This window comes from Cyprinus carpio, chromosome B7 (assembly GCF_018340385.1).
Source record: "Cyprinus carpio isolate SPL01 chromosome B7, ASM1834038v1, whole genome shotgun sequence".
Classification (NCBI taxonomy): domain Eukaryota; kingdom Metazoa; phylum Chordata; class Actinopteri; order Cypriniformes; family Cyprinidae; genus Cyprinus; species Cyprinus carpio.
In genome coordinates, this window is record NC_056603.1 from 40,774,858 (window position 1) to 40,793,301 (window position 18,444).

The window sequence follows — 18,444 nt, forward strand, 5'->3', positions numbered from 1 at the left end:
ATTATTTATATCCATACAATATTTATATAAAATTTTTATTAATATTTTGAAGTAGCTTTTATTTGAATATTTTCAGGTTTCATACGTTTTAATAATTTTGTTATGCACTTTCGTCATTTTTTTATTAGTTTCGGATTAAAAAAAAAAATAAATAAAAAGTTTTAAATGCAACTTATTTTTATTTTAGCTTTAGTTAAGAGTAATTTAATATTTTTAAATGAGCAAAAAGGTCATATTTAGTTAATGAAAGAAATTATCCCAAAGTAGGGTGACCAGACGTCCCGAAAAATTCGGGACAGTCCCGAAATCTAAACTGTTGTCCCGAATCCCGAATCTGGCCCTAATTGTCTCGAAAATTATACTAAAAGCAAAATCTTGAGTAGTTATTGTCTGATAAACATTAAAAAACTGTCTGTGGAGGTTGAGTCGTCCTGCAACAGTCCCCCCGCCGTCTGCTCATTGGCTGCAGCATCTTTTTTCTAAGTTCTAAAAAAATACCGTAGGCGGCTAGGCGCGAATTTAGATATGCATAGATAAGCTAATTTTCATTCATTCCGTTGGCATGGCTGGTGTACCGGAACCCCAACACGCTGCTAAAAAGCAAAAACGATGAAAAGAACACATGTTGCTGCAGCCGCGAGTAGGACAGTGATGCACGCGTAAAGGAGTGACTGATTGTTCGCAGCATGTGTACAAAAAAATACTTCACAATTATTTCGTTATTTTCGTTTAAGCTTATTAGCATTAGCCTATACAGAAAGGTCTGATTTATGCACTGTTACTTACAATAGTCATTGTTTTTTTCTTTTCACAATGACATTTGAGTTCATGATTTTAATGTTTTTTTTTTTTTTGTGGCGGACTAAAGACTAATGACAGACTGTTGATCTTTGAATAAAAATATGTTTGGTTCAGGTTTGAAATTCATTATCTTTTATTATAGGCTACGCAGTCTAATATCATAGAACCACCCCCCACCCCCCACCCCCGGTCCCGTCCCGAATTTCAGCCAATCTCATCTGGTCACCCTATCCCAAAGAGGCACAAAATCAATTTCACGGACTTTTACATTAACTGTTCCCTCCTGGTGGAAGGAACTCAATCTGAGCAGCTGAGTCCTTAGCCATCTTCAAGGATCGGCTAAAAACACATCTTTTCCATCTTAGTTTGACTCTCTAACTCCAGCACTCTCTATTCTAATTCTATTTTATCTATTTGTTGACTTGACCCTCTAACTCTAGCACTCTCTATTCTAATTCTATTTTATCTATTTGTTGACTTGACCCTCTAACACTTGCACTCTCAATATGTAAACAATAATATATACTTAGTTTTTTGGCGATTAGACATTATTACTTGTAATATTGCTCATTTTGTGTAAAGTGTTGTGATGACTTATGCATTTCATTTCAATTAACATTTATTAACCAGCTGAACCATTACATGCAAATTTGTGCATTAAACATCATGCATGCTTCGTCTGGCTGAGATTTTGGGGCACTGTGTAGCATTTTTGCTTTTAGTTTGGACAGAAAAACTCATTTGCTGCAAGAACACAAATATGCACAAAACGAATGTGTGTTACCTTGATAGGTCCATGTGTGTGAGTTGGTTGGGAACAGGGTAGATGTTGACTGTGGTCAGACCTATCAAAGATATTACAGTGATTACACGGGGTGAGGCCTGAGAATTGAATCTTGTGGTTCATAAACGATGCTGTGGAGGTCTGTACTCACGGTTGTCTCTGGCGTGGAGTGTGCGCAGGGTGAAGCCGCTGAGCGTCAGGGCTCCCAGCTGGTTCCTCTGACACTGCAGGGTCTCCAGACTGCAGGCCGAGCTCAGGTCCAGAGACGTCAGCTGGTTGTCTCTCAGGTCCAGCTGGGTGAGATGTTTTACCGGCTCCAGAGTTTCACTTTTAACACAGCGGAGGCCATTTAACCTACAAACACAGGCCTAATGTCAGCTGCAAATATACTGAAGATCAACCCAATCCAAACGGCAAAAATCATGTTGGAGGACAAAGAAATGAATAAAAGAATATATGGACAGAAAATGATCAAAACAGAATGGAGCTCTGGGACACCAAGGACTGAGTCCTTTTGTCTTTTTATATTTATTTTAAGCTAAGAAAATAGGTCTACTGTAGATTTTGCTCGTGCAACCAAAAAAACTAAATGCTACATTGCTGTTTTTTTAAATACTTAATTATATTAAATAACTCACTATTGTTAAATATTGAAATATTAATTAAATGTAAATGAACAAGTTCAACAAATGATTCACTGATTCATCCGAGTCATGAAGGTCAGAGAAATCAGAGATATCATAAAAATCCAGTTTCCAGTTTACCAGTCTGATAAAAATAAGATTTTACATATCAGAAATCCAGAATGATGGTACTTATAACGTCAAAAAAATAAAAATAAAAACAAGTGTGTACAGACATGTGCTAAATATAATTTCTAGAATTTAAAATGCATTCATAAATAATAAATAAACTGCTTACAGGGAACGAGAGCATATTGACAGATCTTTTACATATGTTACTAATAGTGAATATAAACATAAAAATGTTACACATACATTTTTTATACATATTAAGCAGCACAACTGTTTTCAGCATTAGAAATAATAATGTTTCTTGAGCAGCAAATCAGCATATTAGAATGATTTCTAAAGACACTGAAGACTTGAGTAATGACGCTGAAAATTCAGCTTTGCATCACAAGAATAAATTATGTTTTAATACATATTAAAATAGAAAACCGCTATTTTAAATTGCAAAAACAATTCACAATTTTATTGTTTTTACTGTATTTTTAATTAAATATATACAGTGTTAATGAGCGTAAGAGACTTTGTCAAAAACAAAAAAATATTACTCACCCCAATCTATTAGCTAATATTTTTAGATTATATATAATAACCAGAAATGCACTGAACATTCTTCCAGATATTACATGCATACTGACTTGACTGAAAAACCAGCAATGACCTTCACAAGGGTTCATCTGGGTTTTCTCCTGCACTGAACCGAACAGCTTCCCGTTATGAGACGCCACAGTTGGCTAATGATGATCAATGCCAAATAATGGGCGCATTAAACCTCTCTTGTTTATTCAAAGCCCCCCATGAACTCAAATTCCCGCTCACATCTGTTGTTTGCCCGTGAGATGGGTGAGTGTGTGAGGAATCCGAGCGTGTCAGGAGCGGTGGGATAATCCAGCAGAAAAACTCAAAGCTTGTTCAGGTGACAGACGCCTCGGTCTCTCTGAGGCCCGGCGCGAGCTCCCACGACAGCTCCGCTCTGCGTTACGAGCCTGCCTATATTTCTAATCCACAGCAGGTGCAGTCAGGACCCAGAAATCCACCAACCTCAGTCTGTTTTGACTCATTCCCTCTCTCAGGTGAGTCACAGACTTTATGAGGAGAGAATCGTGACTGTTAGTGACAGGGCAGCCGTAACATCAGACGGTCGGTCCACAGAACGCCCACGGCACGTTTACTAACCGTCTGATGCATACTGCACTCAGAAATGCCAAACACGGAGCGAAATCACCATTTCCATCCTGATCATCTGGTTTTATGAAGCTGGAAGTAAAGCCATACAGCTTATGATTTGTGTTATGTTAAGTTTTGTTTATAAGTGCTTTTAAACATCAAATAAGATTAAATTGTCTTAGTAATAAAATCTTTGAAAGATATTCAGATTTTAGTCAGAAGAACTTAAACTACTGTTCAAAAGCTTATATATATATACACACACATATATACATATATATATATATATATATATATATATATATATATATATACATATATATATATATATATATATATATATATCTATATATATATATATATATATATATATATATATATATGACATATATATATATATATATATATACACACACACAGGATTAAAAATACAGTAAAAATAGTAATACTGTGAAATATTATTAAAAAATTAAAATCACTATTTTCTATTTGAATATATTTTTATTTGTATAATTTTAAATTGATGTTATTGATGTAATTTTTAGAATCATTACTCCAGTCTTCAGTGTCACATCATCCTTCAGAAATCATAATAATATGCTGATTTGCTGCTCAATAATTATTTCTTATTATTATCATTATTATCAATGTTGAAAACAGTTTTGCTGCTATATTTTTGACACACACACGCACACATATATATACACATATATATACACACACACACACACACACACATAAACATTCAGGATTCTTTAAAGAAAAGAAAGTGAAAAAAAAAAAAAATACAGCATTTATTTGAAATAGAAGTATTTTTGTAACATTATAAATGTTTTTACGGTCACCGTTGACCAATTTAATGCATCCTTGCTGAATAAAAGTATTAATTTCTTCAAATATATAAATAATAATTAAACAAAAAAATAAACTAGTAGGAAAACTTGGAAGTATCTGATCCGAACTGTAAATTCTGCTTTGTTTTCTGAGTAAGGTCTGTGAACAATCAGTATCTATAAACATTTTCTGTTAGATAATCATGTTATTATTTAATTACTTTTTTTTTTTTTTTACATCAATCTAATATCATGGTATGATCTATTTCACTGCCCATATACGACATGTAAAGCATCCAGCCACAGTTTGCTATGTTGTCTATGTCAGACAGATGGTCTTTTCCGGCCAGAAATGGGCATTTTTGGTCAGAATAATGTGTTAAAAAGAGTGCTGTAGTCTGGCTGCATGTGACAGAGCCACGGAACAGAGCTGTGCTGCTGTCACCTCTGTGATTTACTGACAGCTGATCTTATTACATTACTATTGTATATTGATCCTGCATTATGCATAAAGTCTGAGCTGAGACTGTAATAACACACAGACAGAAGAGAGAGAGACGAGGAACAGAAGGAGATGGAGGCAGGTAAAGCGGACAGCATGACACACAGAGATAGATAGATAAGAGGAAGATGTTTCCAGAGGCTCACCGTAAATCAATACTCTTAATGTGAGTCATTCGTAGCAGGCTGAACAGATCCAGAGTCTCCACCCTGTTCCCCGCCATCGCCAGCTTGTCCAGGGCACAGAGGCGCTCCACCACACCGGGTATGAGAGGGAAGTCATTGAAGGACAGTCCCAAGCTGCAGAGCTGCGAGAGCTTGCCCAGCTCCTCCGGAAGAGAATCCAGCCGATTTCCATCCAAACACAGTGTCTGTAAACTGAGCAGATCACAGCCACACATCAACACGCTTTAAAATATGGAAAATTATAAAGCAGGTTCTATGATATTAAAGATGCTAGTTTTTACATTGTTGTCAATACTGTTTATATTTATAGCCATGGCTATTTTATAATAAAATATAATATAATTAATATAATATAATATAATATATATAATATAATATATATATATAATATAATATAATATAATATAATATAATATAATATAATATAATATAATATAATATAATATAATATAATATAATATAATATAATATAATATAATATAATAGTTAACTTAAAGCAACATAATTAGAGATTTCATTCATTTTGAATAATATAATATAAATTTTATAATGGTTCACGTATTAAAGCAACAGAGATATAATATAATATAATATAATATAATATAATATAATATAATATAATATAATATAATATAATATATATATATAATATAATATAATATAATATAATATAATATAATATAATATAATATAATATAATAGTTACCTTAAAGCAACATAATTAGGGATTTCATTAATTTTGAATAACTTAACGTCATAACGTAAATAATATAATATAATATAATATAATAGTTAACTTAAAGCAACATAATTAAAGATTTCATTCATTTTGAATAATATAATATAACATACATTTTATAATGGTTAACGTATTAAAGCAACAGAGATATGATATAATATAATATAATATAATATAATATAATATAATATAATATAATATAATATAATATAATATAATATAATATAATATAATATAATATAATATAATATAATATAATATAATTTTACCTTAAAGCGACATAATTAGAGATTTCATTCATTTTGAATAATATAACATAAAATAACATAACATATAACATAACATAATATAATAGGCACTATCCTGTTCATTCAGTAAGACACTGCATGCCTCCGTCATGTTCAGAGCACCTCATATATAAAGCTGAGCTGAGGGCAGTGAAACTAGGCTGATTTTTATGCTTGATGTAATCTGCTAGCGTAATATGCACGGCTGAGCTTCATGCACTTCACTGCCTCATTTAGGTGAAAGAAAGAAGTTCGTTCGACAGGCTCTTTGGCAGCGCACTTGAATATAGCGGACTGTAATTGCAGGAGCAGCGGTGCTATAAAGCACTGAATATTTTAAACAATCATGCAAATCAAAGGATTATTTCTATTATAACCCATAATCGCTCTCATTATGCTGTGCAATGTTTTTTAAATGACCTACACGGCACATTTGTGCACTTCAAGCTGATTACACAAAGAGAGAGGTCACTTTGGCAGGAACAAAAAAGGATCAACCCAAAAACGTTCAACTATACCAGCACATGTTTTCGGTTTCAGATCAGCTACAGCAACAAACAAACAACAGTATATTATTATCCAGTTAAAGTCTGGCGAAAGAGCAGGCGCAGACGGTGTGTTGTGCACAGTGAGGTGGTGTGATGTGTGCTGACCTCTGGAGGTTTTCCAGGCGGGCCGGGACGGCACTGAGGCCGTTGCAGGACAGATAGAGCTCCGTCAGAGTCTGGATCTCACACAGAGACTCCGGGAAGACGCCCAGCCCATTGTGAGAAAGATTCAAGCTCCTCAGCTGGGCAAATCTGCGGAAATATGCAGTGCTCTTAATGGACATGCTTGTTTCCTGATGATATGACTATCATGAGACACGAGAAACACTTACGCATAATGGATTTACATCAAATGCATTTAGAGAGCAAGCAAGCTGTTTCTCTACATATATACCACCAGAAATTATGAAAAATACAGCCAACACACAACCATACTGGATCTCAATCAGTCAGTAGAATCTTAGCATAAAACTCTGGTACATTTCTGTAAAGACGTGTCCTGGAGACAAATTAAGAAAGATGTTCACTGGAGACAGTTTTGATCCAAATGTAGACAATATTTCTTCTGGGAGAGCATATTTAATATCCCATGGGGAGATTTTCTTTCACTAAATTTTGCTGGTATGACAATCGACTAAAGGAGAAGAAAAACATCAAACACATTCTATAAATATTTAAAATAAAAATTAATTAATCAATCTGCCATATACTGTAAACTGTATCTCTCCATTTTAACATATTCAAGTCCAAAAGTAACATTCAAGGTAGAATACATGTGTGTATTTTTTAAAGAAATTAATACTCTTATTCAGCAATGATGCATTAAATTGATGAAAGGTGACACTAAAGTCATTTATAATGTTACAAAATATTATTAAAAAAAAGCTGTTCTATACTTTCTATTCATCAACGAGTCCAAAAAAAAGGTTAAAACATACATAAAAACATACAAATATTTAAAACAGAAAAAAAAACTGTTTTCAACAAAAATTATGTGGATTCAACAGCAATATCTAGAAATTGAATTTTTACCTTTGTATGAACAAAATGAATGTTTGCAAATCAAATAATAAAATAATAAAATAAATAAAATAAATAAATCCTCATTTGCCAAAATAAATGTAAAAAATGCAACTGACCTAAATGTCGGACAATTGTTATTTTGTTTTTTTTTATCATCAGTTCTCTTTTTAGATTTCATTTTTAAGTTTAAGTAATATTATTATTATTTTTCATTTAAGTCATTTTACATATTTTAAATATATTTGGTCAAATATATCTAGATAGACAGATAGATAGATAGATAGATAGATAGATAGATAGATAGATAGATAGATAGATAGATAGATAGATAGATAGATAGATAGATAGATAGATAGATAGATAGATAGATAGGAGATATTAGGATTATTTGTGCATTTATTTGAAATAGAAATCTTTTGCAACATTATAAATGTCTTGCTGTCACTTTTGATCAATAAAATTGTCCTTGCTGAATAAGAGTATTCATTTCTTTCTTTACTTCAAATAATAATAATAACAAATGACCCCAAACGTTTGAATGGTTGTGCATCTTCAAGTCTATTCTCTTAGAAAAGTAACAGCACAGCTCTCCTCAACAAGCGGCTTGTTTTTAAATCTCATTCATGTCTGTAGCACACACAGCGTAGGACGAGCTGTGCTGAAGTTTAACACTGAGGGTTATGGCTTTGCTCAAATCTATAAATATGAGCAACAGAAACAATGATGGCTTAGCATAGAGCACTAATAAAATAACCACTTGCTGTATAAATGACTAACTCCCAAAGTCTCTTGTTTCAAGTCGAGTGACACCATCACAAGCCTGTCCCGGTCTCTCCTGCCCGATTTCCCACACTCCTGTTTCCGGTGACTGGCTCAAAGGCCTTTGTGTCCTTGTTACCACAGGCAAAGGATGCTGTCAGACCGGGCTCTTCATGGACGGATGACTGCCAAAGAGTGCTCATCCAGCCCAGAGCAACCGCCCGACACCACAAAAACCACTAGAGCACCAAACATGAAGATGAGAGTCTGCAGCGAATGAAGTGGATGGGAGGAAAGGCAATGACACAGCCGTGGAGGTGGCAGCTTGACTCAGAACATACGCTGAGCTCTCGGCTCTCTCTCTCTCACCCCACCATCAGCCTACGCATCCTGCACCGCCCACCACACACAGTTACTAAATATATGACACAGCTGAGACGAGCAGAGAGAGAGAGAGAGAGAGAGAGAGAGAGAGAGAGAGAGAGAGAGAGAGAGAGAGTCATTGAACCTATTGCATTATATGGCAGTGAAGTGTGGGGTCCTCTCCTGAATCACGAATTTGAAAAATGGGACAAAAATCCGATTGAAGCCCTGCATGCTGAGTTCTGTAAGAGTATCCTCAGAGTCCAGAGGAACACTACGAACAACGCATGCAGGGCAGAATTAGGGCGAGAGAGAGAGAGAGTGAGAGTTGGAGAGAGAGAGATAGAGTTTTGGAAACACCTAAAAATGAGCGACCCCAACCCTTACCATTTTAAAGCCCTTAAAAACCATGAAGTGAACCCTGAAAAATAGTCCCCTGATTCAGATGATCCTGAAGCTGCAGAAGCAAACTAACACGACTAACAACAGCCAGCATCAGGACTCTGAAATATCCATCCACACAATTTGGCCCAACCAAATAATAAAAGCACAAAAAAGAAAATTATCTAACTTATTGGACTGAAACAACAGAAAAACAAAGTAAACTTGAATGTTATTTGGCCCTAAATAGAGATTACACAACTGCAGAATATCTGAGTACAGTTAAAGACTGTAAATTAAGAAGACAGATGACGAGGTACAGACTGAGCAGTCATACTCTGACTATAGAGACGGGCAGATATCGACAGCACTGGCTGCCCAGAGAGAGCCGTATCTGCCCTTACTGTAATCATGGGGAAGTGGAGACAGAGCAACACTTCCTCACCAGCTGCTCTAACTATGAAGAAATTAGAAATAAATTTTATCCCAAATTTGAAATACTTTACCCTGACTTCAAAATGTTGAACAAGAAAACACAACTTCAGTATTTATTAGGTGAAAAACAAGACTGTATCTTACTAGCAGCAAGATACATTGATGCCTGTCACAAAAAGAGGGAGGAGTCAACAAATCAGTGATGCGCCTACACACACACACACACACACACACCATAAACACACAAACATACACCACACACGCACACCACATTGAATTATAAATTGTTTGAAGAATTTTAAAAAATGTTATTTGTTCTATTTTTTAAATGTATATACATGCATGTATATAGATTCAATGTAAACACTATGCTTTGGCAATACATTGTAACAATTGTCATGCCAATAAAGCACATATTGAATTGAATATTGAATTGAAAATTGAGAGAGAGAGAGAGAGAGAGAGAGAGAGAGAGAGAGAGAGAGCAGAGAGAGAGAGAGAGAGAGAGAGAGAGAGAGAGAGAGAGAGGGGGAGAGAGAGAGAAAGACAGAGAGAGGGGGAGAGAGAGAGAAGACCAGAAAGAAGCAGCAAGGGAGCTAAGCTTTCTGAATTTTATAGTTTTCTCAAGTATTAACATGACAGAGAAGCTTCTTTCATGAGACAAAAATGTATGGGGTATGCTTCACTCCAAAATCAACACAAATAAAATAAGATGCCTAATCTGGAATTAATGGCAATGATGTTTTATTTTTATATTTTCAGTTCTCCTTTTAGTTTTAGTTTTCGTGATCTTATCGTGCTTTTGTCATTTTTTTTTTTTTGCTTTATTTTTATTTCATGTTTATTTTTAGTACTTATACTCATTTTACTTCAGTTAGTTGCCAAGGCAATATTTCTAGATTTCATGTGAACAATTTTAATTTCATAATATGTAACAATTTAAATTTGGCTGCTGCATTTTTTCCAAGGTTCGTCTTTTTATGGAATATTGCAGTTTAATGTTTTTTTAGTACCACTGATATGCTATTATAGTAAGTACATAAATAAGTAAATAAATAGAGAGAGAGAGAGAGAGAGAGAGAGATTTTGAATTGGTTTCTACTAATATATATATATATATAAATAAAAGATTGATTTTAAAAATTAGGGACAATTTAGGCTTCTTATACATTTTTGTTCTCTTGATTTTAGGGTGAAACATGACATTTCTTTTGCATTGAGAAATACACATGGCCTGTTTACTGCTCGGTCGTCGTCTTATGATAACCGAACCATTTTAAACACCACTAATCATAGTTGATGATTAACGTGTGATAGCATCATCTCGTCAGTAAGCTCCCATTTAGTGATGCACTTATTGCTTGTGTTTGCACAGAAGCGGCCGTCATTGACATAAGTGCATGTATAGAATAAATAACTCTTCTACCATTTACATTGAGTCTGTGTGCACAGCAGCGCAGCGAGAAACTACAGCCTGAACTGATGCACAAGTTTGTGATTATGCAAAGAGCATTCAAGAAAGGTTTTTGTAAAGTGCACCTAGCAGGAAAACATTAGCTCCGTTCGCTGTCTTTCTGTCCACAATTTACATACAGCAGACAAACCACCACTGAACAGTAAAATAAGCAGCATAAAGATTGTATCTAATGCTGAATTCACCTGCTGAAGTTGACGAGTCCTCCAGGGCCGTCCAGACTCATGAAGTTGTGCCGTAGGTTGAGGTGTGTGATGTCCTGGCAGTAGAAGAGATACTCGGGCACTTCCTCCAGACTGTAGCAGGATAAATCCACCAGACTGATAGTCTGAGACACCACCTACGAAACACACAGCTCATCAACATCCCGCTCTTTACACACCCTTATGATACGGCTAATATCAAAATAAGGTTATGCATGACGCAAAGCCTAAACATGAGAAAATCAGTGTACTGCAAGGCCTTGGCTTGAATGCTTTATTGCTTGGACCAATGGTAAAAGACAACCAATGTTATGCAAACATGTATTTATTATTTTGTTAGTTAGTCTATCAGTTCAATAAACCATTTTTTTTTTACTTATTTCAGCTACATTAAAATGCGGTTCCATCCAATCAGATTTTTAAGCTGCAAAAATCATTGCTTGAGAGTTGCTGAGGATCTCAGCGGTGACATCATCATTCAGTCAAAATGTCAAAAATGTTAATTATAATGAAATAAAGTCTTAATATGATACCGATAATCTTTATTAATTTCTATAATTATTTATAAAAAAGGGTTAAAGTTAAAAATATTACTATTATAGGTTTGTAAATAATAATAATAATAATAGTAATAATAACATTTTTACTTTTGAAAATATATTCATGGAAAATGTTATTAATGTTTTGCTTCGTGTTACTAAATCATAACTTTTGTACATGGTACAATATTAAAGGGGTCATATGATGCGATTTAAATTTTTCCTTTCTCTTTGGAGTGTAACAAGCTCTTGGTGAATAAAGAAGATCTGTAAAGTTGCAAAGACTAAAGTCTCAAATCCAAAGAGATATTTTTATAAAAAAGTTAACACTCGTCCACTCCCCCCTGAAACGACTCGTTCTAACACGCCCCCACATATCTACGTCAGTATGTGGGAAGATTTGCATAACGCCGCCCAGATGTTCACGCAAAAAAAGGCATACCTTTAATTCTCGTTGTAGTGTTGTTGTTGCCGCCATCATGTCGTATAGACGCTGTGTGTTTCACTGTGAAAGCCAAACTACTTTGTTTGGCCTTCCAAAAGAGGCCATATCCGCTTCTTCATGCCTGGGGCTGATCCGTGCTGGTCGCTGAGGAAATACATCAGCTTTGCACTCTGGATCGACAAATCGGCTTTCACCGTGGATGAAGCAGAGTCCAGCCCGGGGTCATCACATGTGGTTGCTGCAAGACCAAGGTATGCTCCTTCGTAGAATCCGCAGGATGCACCGTTCTCAAGCCGACCGCGGCTCACTCTAGGCCTCTGGCCTCTGCTCACTCAAGGCATGACGCTGTTTCATTGAGAAAGCGAAACTACTTTGTTTTTGCCTCCAAAAAAAAAAACATGACTAGAAATCATGTTTAGATCACGCTTATAATGGGTTTTATGTTTTTGTCTCTCCGGTCGGACAGGGCATCACAATATGTTAAGAGGCGTATCATTTCCGTCCCATGCTTGAGGCATTCGGCCAATCACAACGCGCTATATAGCTGGCCAATCAGAGCACACCTCGCTTTTCAGCATTTCAGAAGGCAAGGCATAGAGGAGAAACAATAATGTACAGTATGTGGAAAATAATGTGTTTTTTTAACCTTAAACGGCATAAACATTTCATTACACCAAATACACAAAATATTGTTCTTTTTAGCAACATCATATGACCCCTTTAAATAAATAAATAAACAATAATAATTGCCTCCGATCCCTAAATGTCTGACTTGTACCACTGTTATTTCAGTATTATTTATATTATACTAAATTATATACTATTATAATATTAATGTTTTGATTTAGCTTTTATTTTTATATTTTCAGTTTTAGCAATTTTTTTATGCGTTTACTATATTGTTTCTTAAAAAAAAATTAATATTCTATTTACATTTATTTTTATTTCAGCTTTAGCTTAAACTCAACTCAAACTTAGGTTTTAGGTTTAGGTTTTTCATCTAATATTTAGGTTTTATTTCAGCTATATTTTGATGATTTGGAATCATTTTAGATTTAGTCAACAATGACTTGAACTGAATTGAAAGGCTCTTTTATTATGAAGTCAATCAGACCTCGCAGCACAACGGCTGTAGCGACGCACATTAGACACAAAACACAAACAAACGCTCTCTTTCTCATCCATCATGCCACCTCAAACAGCCCTTTACCGCAGGATCACCCTCGCACACAATTGTTCAGAATGCATTTTGCATTATTCAGAGATGGTCAGACCTCATTAGACTCCAGAGACGCAACCGGAGTTTGGAACGCCAATTAATTAGGTGATTAAGACAAATGAGGACCAACCGAGAAACAAAGAAGCAAACATACAAGTTCAGGACAATAAATGTGCGTGTTCAAAACACAGACAGCTGTTTCATCAAAGCTGTTCACTGCAGGCGGCGGGGATGGAAAATACAAACACATACAGTCTTTGAGGGGTTTTTTATTGCAAAATTGAAAGAAGAGAAAACACTGATCGGCTGTTGAATCACTGTGGGTCTGCTAATGAAATCTTAATGCATGTCTAGATTAGATAAAGCAGGTTCACTCACTTTAGAAGCCTGCCGGTGCCAGCGCTGGTAGTCGGCCAGCGTGTCAAAGTTAACGTAGTAGGTCTGAGCCTGCGGTCCGGCGGAGCTGAACATCAGATAGTGCTGCCTCCGCTTCACCTCCTCCACCTGAGCCAAGAAAGCAAGGTTTCACCTGGAGACACTACATGCTTTGAAAAAACTTTTAGCTCTTCCTCAGAAGCAGCTATTCTCCTAAATATTTGTATGCAAATCATATGCTTTAAAGTAATCCACACAACTCCAGTCCATCAATTAACTTCTTCTGAAGTGAAAAGCTGAGTGTTTGGAAGAAACAAATCCATCATAAAGATGTTTTCATTTTAATTATAAACCATCGATTCTGACTAAAATACAAGTCCATAAAATGTGACCCTGGAGCACAAAAGCAATCTTAAAGTCACACGGGTATATTTGTAGCAATAGCCAACAATACATTGTATGGGTCAAAATAATTGATTTTTCTTTTATACCAAAAATCATTAGGATATTAAGTAAAGATCATGTTCCATGATGATATTTTGTAAATTTCCCACTGTAAATATATTAAAACTTAATTTCTGATTGGTAATATGCATTGCACTTGACTTCATTTAGACAACTTTAAAGGCGATTTTCTCAATATTTTGATTTTTTTGGCACCCCCAGAATCCAGATTTTCAATTAGTTGCATCTCGGACAAATATTGTCCTATCATAACAAACCATACATCAACGGAAAGCTAATTTATTCAGCTTTCAGATGATGTGTAAATCAAAATTTCGCTCTTATGACTGGTTTTGTGATCCAGGGTCACATATGAGTCTGCTTCCAGTGAAAAAGTTCATCCTCTGTTGTCCTCTCAAATTAAAATCCAGACACATACACTATGTATGGACAAAAGTATTGGGACACCAGTGACTTGTACATACGGGTACAGTCTTTTTAGACACTTCCAAAACTGTTGCAACAGAGATGGAAATACAATTTCTGAATGCATGAATTATGATTCAATCTTTGTTGCCACAGTTTTGGAAGTGTCTTTTTCTGTTCTAAAGAAGAGGGTGTCCCAATACTTTTGTCTATACAGTGTTTGTACAAGTCAATGGTGTTTGGTCTTCATTTAAAGTCACACTAGAGGTTCTTCCACACTGACTGAATCAATCATTTCTTTTTGAACCTTGCCTTATACACAGGGGCATTGTCATGTTAAAATAGAAGAGGGTCCTGTCCAAACTGTTGCTGTAAAATTAGAAGCACACAATTCCCTAGAATATCATTATATGCTTTAACATTAAGATTTGCAGTTATGGAAATTACTCAAGTAGTCAAACCTGTTCATTAGAAGGGGATGCCCCAATACTTTTGTCCATATAGTGTATTTTGTTTAGAACTGTTTTGGCTTCATAAATGGTGCTTCTGTGCATATTTCTCTCCGGATTCAGACCAGATGACTTTTTCACTGGAGAAACCAATATTATGCATAGAGGCTTGAAACAAGTTTGAAGTTAAAAATGTCTTAAAGGGATAGTTCACCCAAAAATGAAAATTACCCCATGATTTAGCCATCCTAAGGGTAGGGTTTTATATAAAAAATGTCCTGGCTCTTCCAAGCTTTATAATGGCAGTGAACGGTGGTTGAGGTTTTGAAGGCCCCCCCCCAAAAAAACATCACTACATCATAAAAAGTGCTCCACATGGCACCAGGAGCTTAATAAAGGCCTTCTGAAGCGATGTGTTTGTGTAAGAAGAATATCCATATTTAAAACTTTATAATCGTAATCTCTAGCTTCCACTGATTGTGGCACGACGTTCATGAGAGAGTGGTGTTCAGTGGATGATGAAGGATGTAGATGTAGCATAAGCTCTGGTGAGAAGTGATGAAAAACACCAGTCACGAATTAGAAATACAAACTAAGGATTTGGAAAGAAAAATGGAGGATTTTGCTATTAGCCAAGAGGAGACTGGTTTTCCTTGGAAAGCTTGGATCTTGTGAAACTAGCATGTTCTCTGCTTGGATTTGTTTCTTACAAACATGCAGCTTTTCTCTCCACAAGACATTAACTGATGGACTGGAGTGGTGTGGATTATTGTGATGTTTTTATCAGCTGTTTGGACTCTCATTCTGACGGCACCCATTCACTGCAGAGCATCCATTGGTGAACAAGTGATGCAATGCTACATTTCTCCAAATCCGTTCTGATGAAGGAACAAACTCATCTATATCTTGAATGAACTGAGGGTAGGTAAAAATTTTAATTTTTGGGTGAACTATTCCTTTAAGTGTGAACTGAATGTAATATGCTTTGAAACTTGATTTCATGTTAATTGCAATTAAAATAAGTGCTTTTTTGAGCTTATATGCAAGTGCATTTCCTTTCTCCATCACAACTAATGACTGCTAGACGTCCACTTGAAGTGTATTACTATAGATTGAAGCTGAAATGATTCGGAGCTGAAAGTACTGTGTGTGGTAATCGACAGCATGCCACACATACTGTCCACAGACATAAAGTGGAAAACAACCCAGAATGTTCCTTTAACACACACTGGAGAGAAAGGTCTGATTGTCATGTCTCCCTCTCTTCCTTCCTCATCCTCATTCACTCACAGCTGTGTTGATGCATCTGTTCTCTGTTATCTGTTCCTGGAGCCCGGGGCGTGTGTGTGTGTGTGTGTGTGGTGTCTGTGGACCCCTACCTTCCCACCGACCAGGGGTAGGATGTGCATTTTGCCGGTCAGGCTGTCCTTGACAGAGGCAACGATGAGACTCGTCCCGCACAGAATGACCTGCCGCTCGGCCCATTTATGGAGCTGCGTCTTTCCCTTCCTGACGCTGAACACGCCCTTCAGAAGAGTCCGCTCCTGCTGGTCTGCGTTCACCGGTTTCTCTGTGCAAACACACACACAACAGTCAACCAACTGCCATTTACAATATATATGTGACCCAAAACCAGTAATAAAAGGCATGGGTGTATTTGTAGCAATAGCCAACAATACATTGCATGGATCAAAATTATTGATTTTTCTTTTATGCCAAAATCATTAAGTAATGATATTAAGTAAAGATCATGTTCAATGAAGATATTTTGTAAACTTCCTACCATAAATAAATCGAAACGTAATTTTTGATTAGTAATATGCATTGCTAAGAACTTCATCTGGACAACTTTAAAGGTGATTTTCTCAGTATTTAGAATTTTTTGCACCCTTAGATTCCAGATTATCAAAAATTTGCATCTCAGCCAAATATTTTCCTATCCTAACAAACCATACATCAATGAAATGCTTATGTATAAATGTCAATTTCAAAACATTGTCAAGTACTCTCTGTATTCATGTTGGTTTTGTAAAATTTTAGAAAACGGTTATACCAAAGTTTAATGAAAAGTTTCAATTTAATGAGTCCAAAAATGTCATGTGGTGCAACCATAAAAAGAGTAAAAAAAAAAAAAAAAAAAAAAAAAAAAAAAAAAAATGGAAATCCAGAAAAATAAAATGTAATTTGGGGGGAGAAAAAATGGATTTGATAGGGGCCTGCGTATGTATGAATTGTATTGTTTTAATAAATTAATATTTTCCATTTTTAAAGAGGAAATTATAAATAATTAATCTTTAATTTAGTGGAAAGTGGAGTAGATGGTATTTTGGTAACATTTTTAATATATATATATTTTATATTTATTAGCAGCCCTGGTGTGTGACATCATATCCTGTTGCTGATATACAACACCGACAACATGTTTTTTACCAACTAAAGCTGAAGCTAATATCATTTTCAGCAACTAAAATAAAGCTGAAATCAAATAATAATAAACAAATAATAATAAAAAAAATATATAAAATAAATTAAAAATAAAACAGAAATATAAATATAAATAAAAAGGTCATTCAAAATATTAATAATATAGTGTAATATATTAATTATACTAAAATAACACACATTGGTTGCAGGATCTGAAGTAATTAGCATGCTAGTGTATGGAGAGGACAGAGCTGCCTAAGGAACAACGGTCTGTACATCGCACGCACACACACACACACAGACAGACTGATGTGCTAATGAAGTCCATATGTAGTGTGAAGTGTGAGCTCATGGGTGAATAGGGCTGCCAGTAAACCGTGTCACATGTATTGGTCAGCTCATAGTGATACATATGTATGCATGCACACACGCACGCACACACACACACTCTGTGGGCAAGTATGGAGCAGAAACAGAAAAAGTAATGTCATGCATCATGTACAGCTCAATCATTAACCAATATATCTTGTAACTGTAGATCAGCTCAAAGGCTGGAGAATTTCAGAGCAATACAAAAACATACATTTTGCACTAGTTATTAACCAAAATAAGAGTATCTCTTAAACTGAGTGGAAGCTTCACCAATCTTTGGATTTATTGGTGAAGTCTGCAATATTCTGGATGTTAAAATATTCTAGCCTCATATGCAGAGAGCAGCTGTAAGTAAAGCATGCGTAGGTTGACCTTCTGAAGAGTGTAAAAGAGATTTGGCACTGTGCTGCTTTCAAAACACAGTTCTGTTTGTTTGAGTTTTCTGACATGTCAACTTCTGACTCGAGTGCTGGCGCGAGTTTGGGTGGGAACGCCTGTAATAAAGCACTTCGAGGAGG

At 35.5% G+C, this 18,444-nt stretch overlaps 1 protein-coding gene across 1 annotated transcript in view; it reads right to left on the minus strand.

The window, feature by feature from the left end:
* LOC109078968 (PH domain leucine-rich repeat-containing protein phosphatase 2-like) overlaps positions 1-18,444 on the minus strand; it is a 61,445-nt gene that overhangs the window by 15,150 nt on the left and 27,851 nt on the right. Inside the window, exons 4-10 of the mRNA XM_042728668.1 lie at positions 16,510-16,700; positions 13,815-13,940; positions 11,216-11,370; positions 6,701-6,847; positions 4,983-5,213; positions 1,737-1,939; positions 1,586-1,646 (exon numbers count right to left, since the gene is read on the minus strand). Coding sequence (XP_042584602.1) covers positions 1,586-1,646; positions 1,737-1,939; positions 4,983-5,213; positions 6,701-6,847; positions 11,216-11,370; positions 13,815-13,940; positions 16,510-16,700 — 1,114 coding nt within the window. The remainder of the gene's footprint in view (positions 1-1,585; positions 1,647-1,736; positions 1,940-4,982; positions 5,214-6,700; positions 6,848-11,215; positions 11,371-13,814; positions 13,941-16,509; positions 16,701-18,444) is intronic.